The 10000-nt window shown below is 37.1% G+C and overlaps 1 protein-coding gene across 2 annotated transcripts in view; it reads right to left on the reverse strand.

The window, feature by feature from the left end:
• Positions 1–5379, reverse strand: part of LOC144980266 (uncharacterized) — a 34857-nt gene extending 29478 nt beyond the window's left edge. The window contains exons 1-4 of one of the 2 annotated variants that reach the window (XM_078927895.1): positions 5340–5379; positions 4196–4603; positions 2663–2825; positions 403–570 (exon numbers count right to left, since the gene is read on the reverse strand). In XM_078927895.1, the coding sequence (XP_078784021.1) occupies positions 403–570; positions 2663–2825; positions 4196–4321 (457 nt within the window). In that variant the 5' untranslated portion in view covers positions 4322–4603; positions 5340–5379. Of the gene's footprint in view, positions 1–402; positions 571–2662; positions 2826–4195; positions 4604–5297 lie in introns of both variants that reach the window. The other variant, XM_078927896.1, reaches the window with a different exon arrangement.
• Between the last annotated feature and the right edge of the window lie 4621 nt (positions 5380–10000).

The raw sequence follows: 10000 nt of genomic DNA on the forward strand, positions 1-10000 counted from the left end.
TCCGGCTCCGTGAGCCTCATGGCTCTGAAGGACTACTTTTTTTTTAATTTTAAAACTAAAAAGTCTTCGTCCTCGTCCTCTCATGTTCAAAGTTTGTGTTTTGTGATGCGAGCAGAAAACGCGTACCCTAGTGAAGAATATAGGAATTAAATCGTCCCAACTATCGGATAGCTTCTGTGGTGTAATGGCAGCACATCTGACCGGTAATTATGAGGTCTGAGGTTCAATCCCCGGTTTTTTTAGGAATGGTTTTTAATTTTTCTCTTTTATTTTCCTTTCTTGCTTTGTCTGGCATTGTTTCATACACACTTATATATCCACTAAACGTGCTCAAAGCGCTTTACAAGGGGTCCCTGACCAACAGCAACACTTAACATGTAGGACGCACGATTCCCTACTCACCACATCTGTCACACAGAGATTTCCTGTCACTCTCCGACAGGATGGAGGACGACAATGGGGATGATGACGGTGTCATTTGAGGAGTCGCAGAATCCCTTGGGCCGCTGTTGCTTTCTTTTGCCTTGGAGAGGGCACAGCCACAAATGCTGCAAAGAACTGGACGAATGACTGAAAAAGGAAAATGAATATAAATCATCAGACCAAACATGAACAACTCAAATAAAATATGTACAATAGAGAGCCAAAATGAGTAAGCTTTTGAAACAAATTATAAATTTGTCCAATAGAGAGCCAAAATGAGTAAGCTTTTGAAACAAATTATAAATTTGTCCAATAGAGAGCCAAAATGAGTAAGATTTTGAAACAAATGTGTACAATAGAGAGCCAAAATGAGTATGATTTTGAAACAAATGTGTCCAATAGAGAGCCAAAATGAGGATGATTTTGAAACAAATGTGTACAATAGAGAGCCAAAATAAGTAAGATTTTGAAACAAATGTGTACAATAGAGAGCCAAAATGAATAAGATTTTGAAACAGTGTACAATAGAGAGCCAAAATGAGTAAGATTTTGAAACAAATGCGTACAATCCTTAAAAAAGATTATAATTAGCACTAAATTTGATAATGGGCAATTAGACCATACTAGCCATATTATAACTGATAATCTAAATTAATGAATAAACTTACCTACTCTTTTTACACAACATAAATATTATCCAATTCCAGAATCCACTTATAAATCTGATATGACCCACCCAGATAATACTATATTGAATTCCCTAAATGAACGTCCATAGCAACAAGCAGGGAAAAGTGTTTCAGTACACGAAAAGAGTACACATTTTTTAATGTGAGGTTTGCACCACTGCCCTCACAATAATTGTGAATAACACCTCAAAATCCTTAACATCATGTGCTCTGAAATCAACTTTCATCTTCAGTAAGTTTTAAATGACATAATTGCTCATAAAATTCTGAAACTGGAGCAAAACAAAATAGTTCGTCATTTTACACATTTTTCGTATTAGTTCATCGGTCACGAACGTTGAATGCTTGGAAAATATCAAAACACTGTTGAATGCATTTGCTGGTCAAAGTAATCTGTGACTGTTGCCTGTTTTTGATTGGACTGTAATAGAACAGATGGGCCCGTGGGGCCTTTTGCAAATACAAGCCATTGAAGACTGAATATTGAAAATATCCACTAAATATGCTCAAAGTGCTTTACAACGGGTCCCTGACCAACAGCAACACGTGAAAAGTAGAAAGAGACTGTTAGGCGATAATACAATTATTTTTTTCCTGACGGAGACGATGCTGTTAACAGTCAGGTACCCATTTTATACCTGAGTACAGTGAGAGAATGTGAGTAAAGAGTCTTGTCCAAGGATGTACCGAAAGCGAGAGTCATACCACAAGACCACATAGCCGCACAATTACTGCAATAAATGATGATTATGAATAAGCACTTCTTTTATATGGAGCAGAATCTTGGAAATCAACAATAACCATTGGCTGCAAATTAGATGTTTTCCAAAACAAACGTCTACGAAAAATCTTCCACATTTTTTTGGCCCAACAAAATATCAACTACAAATCTTCTACAGAAAGCTGATATTTCTGAAACAGTCAAATCAAGAAGATGGAGATGGATTGGCCATGCTTGTCTGATGAAGGAGGGAGCAATCCCAAAAACAGCGCTCAGTTGGACCCTGAGAGATAATCGCAATAGGGGAAGTCCACTGGAAACTTGGAAAAGATCGGTGGATAGATAAAGAGAAATGACATCCTTCGGTTGGACCTGGGATGAGGTCAGGAAGCTGGCAGAAGACAGAAGTCACTGGCGGACGCTCCTTACGATTTTATTAGCTTTAGCTTTTTTTATTTATTTTTTTTTTTGAGCTTTTTTTTATATAGCGCAATATCAACTAAACGTGCTCAAAGCGCTCTACAAGGGGTCCCTGGTCAACAGCAACATTTAACATGTAGGACGAGACATGACGCCTGTTAGGCGATATTACAATTTTTCGGACAAAGACAACGCTTAAAATGGCCAGGTACTCATTTTACACCTGAGTACGGTGAGAGAATGTGAGTAAAGAGTCTTTTCCAAGGACTCAACTATGCGTCGAGCGAGGCTCGAACCCAGGACCTTCCGATCCGAAAGTGAGTGTCATACCACTAGACCACATAGCCGCACAATAACAAAATAACAAAGAGGAGTAAGTAAGTGTGAATAAGCATTTTGATCAACTCACCTGGCTTTGACACTTTCGCCTTTTTCTTGCCTTCTTTGACCTTTTCCTTTTGTTGTATCTCCTTCTCATCATCTTTATCCTTGTTATCCGATGGTCGCACTTTGTAAGAAAGTTTTCTGGTTCTCTGACTTTTCCTGACGCTGCCATCACTTGCAGTAGACGACTGGGAGACACAGATAAGAAAGAAAAAAAATAAACCCATAAAACCAAAAACAAGTAAAGAATAAAACATTCCAAAATAGAACAAAATACCAAACACGGAACGTTTTGGACCCGTTTTGGTAGACGTCCTACGTCTTTCTCATTTTTAAAGTAATGTGTATTTTTATACTTTTATTGTTTTTGTTGTTTGCTGAAGAAGGGTTTTGAGTCTGAAACGTTCCCTGATTGGTATTTTGTTCTTTTAAAAAGCAGTTAGATTCATTTTTGTTTATTAACTTTTTACAGTCCACAGCTTCTAGCAGCTTAGTATCATTATAACCAAAAACACCAATTACAGATTTAGGAGGAATGTTATAGTTACACAGCTGAAAGAATTTCTCTCTTTGAAATTTTAGACTAGCCAATTTAAGCATATTTTCCACTTATAGCACATTTTTTTTAATATAACGTATATGATATTGAGCAAACCATTGAATAATTGAGAATAGGGTTCAACAGTCGTGACATCACTTCCCTCATAATGATGCATAGCAACTGGTTCTAAACTATCAGAACAATGGCGGACACCATTATCTCCATCACCGCCCTTATGAAATACTTCTCCAACGAGCATATAAGTGTATCCAGAGAAGAAAAAAATTATAAATCTGATCATGTTTTGACTTTTATACATTCTGATCACATGACACGTGAAAAAGTTTGAGCCAGCATGAATAATAAAAAGTACTGATTTTCTTTGTTTAGAACCAAGCTGCTGGTTGCTGGCCGGACACGACATCAGAAGACTATTGAATCCTATTGTCACAATGAATATGTATTCTGAAACACAAAAGGTTACTAAGTCGGCAAAGATAAACTGTCAAATGAGGGATGTTTCGCAATGAATACTAGATATAGCATCACAAGTAGTCCTTCAGATTCAGAGTCATAGACATTAAGGCTCATGGAGCCAGAGTTTATCCCCGTTTCTATAGCATGAAACGAACAGTTTGCTACCCTTTGGATAGGACGCTAGTCTATTGCAAAGTACTTTCCACTAGATCTAAAAAAACAAACCCAGCTACCCAATCACTGCTGGGTGGAGAGACGGGGGGGGGGGGGGGGGAAGGGGGAAGGGGGGGGGGACAGGCGAAAAAAAATCTCCACTTCCCCTGGGATTGATCTCAGTCCCTTTGCATGGGAAGCGAGTGCTATACCAATTGAGCTACTGGGAGGGGAGGAGGGGCAAGTATCAAAAATAGATACTGTTTTATATTTTCTAATTCTAAGTTTTTTTTAACCAAAATTTTTGTTGTGTAAAGTAATAGAAAAAATTGAATGCAGAAGTCCAGGAGAAAATATTATTCAAAAATTGTTTTTAAGATTTCTTACCGAGCTCGTAGTCCTGTGTCTCTTGCTCTTATTCGGATATGTGTAACATCCACTCTCCCCATCAGTCTCATGATGAGCCTTGCCAAAGGAGCTGATGGAAGCTGGACCCTCTACATATCCGTCCATCTCTTGAAACCGTCAACCTCCCATTTTATTAATAGTTACTGCTGATTTGATTTAACTAATGAAATCTCATCCTCAATCTTTGACTGAAGAATTATTACACAAACATTTCAAATGATAACATTTATAGTTTTGGGAATTTAATATTTCCCTTCATGAATTAATTAGAATTTAATGATTGCGTTGATGTCATTTTGAGATGTTGATGTACTTAATCTTGGCTACCAATGGTAGGAATAATTTCTCTGTTAGACCTTCACCTTCAACCCCATCTTCTTCTTACCACTGAAAAAAAAAAGAGATAGAAAAGAAAGAAAGAAATAGATTTATTAAAAGTTATTAAAGTTTTATGATAAAGTTAAAGTGAAGTTGATGAAGATCATAATTCTGAAATTGTAAAAACACACCCAAAAAAATGTCCTCAACTCAAATATAAAAGAAAGCTATTGAGATCAAAATGATAAACAAGTGCCAAGAAGTAATTTAAGTGAATTAGTAAAATAACACCAACACTCTATGATGCATACATAAATGAAATGTGATATAAATATCGGTTCTAGATTACGTACACCCAATAAAAAATTGATCAAAATGTCAATTTTTTTTTCATTTTAATAATCTGCCATTCAATTCAAATGGCAAATGGTGACAGACAATACAAGCTTCGGACTATGTACCAACACGTAAAAATCCTTTTTTCACGTCTGAACACTCATCAATAATCAGTCAGTTACTGCTACCTTAGTAATATTTATTAGCCTATCATCATATCATACCATCCGTCAGCCTGGCAGTGGTCAATGACAGTGACAGTGAGTCAATGAGAAGTGAAGTGAAAGCCAGCAGAAGAAGTGAAACTACGACTCCAAATAAACATTTTCAATCGTGAGGATCAAAATCGTGAAACTTAAGCGGCAATTTTTTAATAACTAAGGCATATAAAAACTTAGAAACTAGACAAAAAAAAAAAAGAGAATACCTAACATCTGTTATTTTTCTTTTAACACTTGTTCTGACGTACCTAAGTTGGGGTAGCCATTTTATTTGTGCTCGCTGACAACAAAAAAAAATTACCTAAGAAGGGAGGTAACGCTCAATTTTATTTTGGCTCGTAACAAGATGATGATGATGATGATGATGATGATGATGATGATGATGATGATGATGATGATGATTATGATGATGATGATAAATATGTTGATGCTGGTGTGGTTGTTGTGGTAGTGGTGTTGGTTTAGGTGGCGGCGCCAGTTGTAAAGATGGTGAGGCTGGCACCCATGACTATGACGCGGTTGCAGCTAATGATGCTGCAGGTGCCTCATCATCATCATCAACAATAACAACAACAACATCATCATCATCATCATCATCATCATCATCATCGTCATCGTCGTCGTTATCATTATAGTCGTAGTCGACATTGTCATAATTACCATTAATTTTTTTTTGTTTAATAATTCGACCATAATTCAACTTTATGTCGATTTTTAAAGAAGCTCGAAGGAAATTTTAAAAAACGATAAATGATATTGAATTGTAAGCTTCAATTTATTAAACGAAGACAGATACTGTGGCCGTTTCGGGTTTCCCCTTTATCAACAAAACGTGATGAGTGAAACACTACAAACGAATGAGATAATGTGATTGTGACAGAGGCAGGGACGGCTGGTAATAATGGGCAGGGTGGGCAAATACCAGCCTGTTTTTTCAAGTGATAAGCTGTATTACCAGGTCCGAAATAATCTAATTTAAATTAGATCATTTTAAAAGTTAGTACTTAAACTTGATACTTCGTACTGAAATCAATTTGTATGTATTTTTGATAGATTGCGAATCACCATGCACCCCGTAATGCATAAACCAGGGTACGCCCCTGCTCTTTTTTATCACCCCCCCCCCCCCCCTTTCCCAACCATTCCACTCCGCCCACATCGTCATCTCATCGTCACGTCGCCTGACGGTGATTTTGCTGTCTGGCCTCTCTAGTTCTAGGTCGGGCTAATTCAAATGAGCCCACCTTATAAACCAGTGAGCACTAAATAGAGATTTTGGCAAACGAACTTTTTCTTATTTATTGCCTTACTTGTGCTGGTACCATTGCTGTAATAACAATGGGAAGGTTACAGTATTGAATTAAATTTATCAATTTACTAATATTATATCAATATATTCTTGGCCTGGCAGAGATGAGATGGAAAGAGCAGGGAACCATGTCAAAACAAGAAAACAACATGACATATAAGATCATATGGAGTTGTGGAACCTCTTTCCAAAAAGGAGTAGGGATGATCTTAGACCAAAAATCAACCAAATTTTACAAAGGGCACGTAGCAATCTCAGACAGAGTTTTGCTGGTTAAGCTAAGAGGACCTGTAGTTGACACCAATATTATTCAAGTTTATGCACCAACAGAAGAGGCGACAGATGCAGATATGACAGAGTTTTACCATTCACTAGACAAAGCAAAACGAATGTGTAAATCACAAGAAGTCCTTATGGTAATGGGGGACCTAAATGCTAAGATTGGCAGAGGCAGAGATGGTGACATAATCGGACCACATGGACTCGGAGACAGAAATGAACGAGGAAACATCTGGGCAGATTGGTGTAGAACAAATAAATTAATGATTTCAAACACCTGGTTTCAACAACACCCAAGAAGAACCTGGACATGGCAATCACCAGGGGACAGAGCAAGGAACCAGATAGACTTTATAGCAGTATCATCAAGATTCAGAAATGGCATATTAAATTGCAAAACCTACCCAGGCGCCGATGTAGACAGTGACCATGTCCCAGTTGTTTGTACAGTAAGGATAAAGTTTAAAGCTATTCAGAGAACAGCTGGTAGAATAAAGAGGGATTACAGGTTATGCAAAGACAATGGCATACAAACAAAAATGAGAGAAGAATTTGAAAATGCACTCATGATACAAAGCCAAAGTGAACCTGATAATGAAAAATGTGAAAAACAATTTGATATATTCCAAAAGTGTGTCAAAGCAACTGCAGAAAAGCATTTACCAATAGCTCAAATAAACAGCAAAAAGGAATGGATGACAAATGAAATTCTAAACCTATTTGAAGAAAGACGAAAATGCAACAGAGGGTCTGCAGAATACCAAACATTGAACAACCACATTAAATCCAAATGCATCGAGGCACACGAGAACTATCTAGACTGGAAATGCTGCGAAATCGAAAGAGAATACAAACCCAACCCCCAACAAGCTCACCAAAGAATAAAAGAACTATCAGGGAAAAGGAAAAGCAAAGCAGCAGGAAGTTGTATCCAAAACAAACAAGGGGAACTGCTATTTGAAGAACAACATATAGAAAGCCGATGGGTAGAATACATAGGCGAACTGTACAATGATCCAAATAGAAATGAACCACCACTGAAATTCAAAGAACCATTAAGCGGACCAAACATCACCAAAAGTGAAATTGAACATGCCATGGAACGAATGAGGGATGGTAAAGCAACAGGCCCTGATGAAATATCTGTAGAGGTATTAAAAAGCCTAGGAGATCTAGCAATTGATGAACTTCACATATTATTCAACAATATATACAATACTGGGAAAATTCCAGAAGATCTCTGTAACTCTATTTTCATAGCAATACCAAAGAAAGCAGGTGCAGTCAGATGCGAAAATTTTAGAACTATAAGTTTAATAAGCCACATCAACAAAATACTGTTGCGTATAATTATCAACAGGCTAAGGAATAAGATTAACCCCGAAATCGCAGAAGAACAATATGGATTCCAACCTGACAGAGGGACAAGGAACGCAATATACCTCCTCCGTGTTTTAAGTGAAAGAGCTATACAGGTTCAGACCCCACTATACCTCTGTTTTGTCGACTACAAAAAAGCTTTTGATAGAGTACGCCACGAAGAAATACTAAAACAACTGCACTCCATTGGCGCTGATGAGAAAGACCTCAGACTCATGCAAACATTATACTACACCCAGCAGGCATCTATCAAAATCGGAAACTCTACAGGAAATTCCATTCCTATTAAGAAAGGAGTCCGTCAAGGGTGTGTTGCCTCACCAGATCTGTTTAATCTATACCAAGAAACAATCATGAGGGGCATAAATAATATGGAGGGAATAAAAGTGGGAGGTCACAACATAAATAATATAAGATACGCAGACGATACGGTACTCATTGCAACATCAGAAATCCAACTTCAAAAGATTGTTGACAAAGTGGTAGTAGATAGTGAAGCCAAGGGAATGGAAGTGAATATCACCAAAACGGAATGCTTGGTAATACAGAAAAACCCCGAAAACAACAACACCTGCAATATAACGATTCACGGCGAGCAACTTACCAACGTAGAAAGTTTTAAATACCTAGGTTCAATAGTGACAACAGATGGAAGATGTAACCGAGACATACGAGCAAGAATAACTCAAGCCAAACAGGCCTTCATGGACCTGGGAAACATTTTGAAAAACAAACAGATGTCGTTCGGGATTAGATTCCGAGTCTTGAAGTGCTACGTGTGGCCAATCTTGTTATACGGATGCGAAAGCTGGACTACAAATGCAGAAACACAAAAGAACATTGAAGCTTTTGAAATGTGGTGCTTGAGAAGGATGCAGAGAATATCGTATACTGCACACAAAACGAACGAAGAAGTGCTAAAACAAACATACCAACAAAGGAAACTAATGCCCTTAATAGTGGATCGACAACTATCCTTTTTCGGACACATAGTAAGGAAAGATAAGAATGAATACCTGGCAAGTTGTGGAAAAATACCTGGTAAACGCGCCCGGGGAGACAAAGAAAAACACTCATAGACCAACTGAAGGGCTTCACCAGCCTAACAATCCAAGAGCTGTTTGAAAAGGCAAGAGACAGGGAGGAATGGAGAGAGATAATTCATGCAGTATCCGAAGCCTGGACCAGGCATGGAACCTAGAAGAAGAAGATATCAAGTTAGTATTAACTTGTGTTGTTTTAATATATTTGTTTATCCATTTAAATTATTTCTTTTTTTTTTTCTCGTTTTCTTTAGTGCTTCTCAAAATTCATTTATTTAAATTGTTGTCTTATTTGTTTCTTGTTTTGTTTTGTTTTGTTTTTTTAAACAAATTAATTTGTTCCTTTTTAAAAAATTCTTAAAGTAATTACCGCTGTATTTTTATTGCCAGACTAAATATTTTTGCAAAACAATGTATTTTCTATTGCATTCCCTCTAATAAAACACTTTTATTCAGACGTCACGACTAAATAATATATAAAATACAACCACCATTTTGGTTTACTCAACAATCAACAATTGAATTAGTATACAAGAAATACTCTTCTGAGAAAGGAGAGAGTTGAATTCTAACTAAGTTATAGAGGAAATAAAGACGTTTAAAGGAAGGGTGGGCAGATTCCGTACTTGCCCGTCCTGAAGCTTATACATACATAAGATAGTTCGTAATGAAGAGGCGGGAAGCTAGGGGTTGGTTGGGTAAGGAGTAAAGATAACACGGTCGTTATTGTTATAGTCTAACGAATGCATGAGGAGAAATTGGTAACATTATTTTGTCTTAATTGTATTGTATGAATTATTGGCGAAAGCCTAAGATTAAGTAAACTATGTTTTTGTCTTTTTTTTTTACTATGGAACTGATACTTGTCATAGCAGACCTGCCTACTTGAAATAGGAAA

This window comes from Berghia stephanieae, chromosome 9, assembly GCF_034508935.2.
Source record: "Berghia stephanieae isolate SIO BIC M18660-M18661 chromosome 9, UCSD_Bste_1.3, whole genome shotgun sequence".
NCBI lineage: Eukaryota > Metazoa > Mollusca > Gastropoda > Nudibranchia > Aeolidiidae > Berghia > Berghia stephanieae.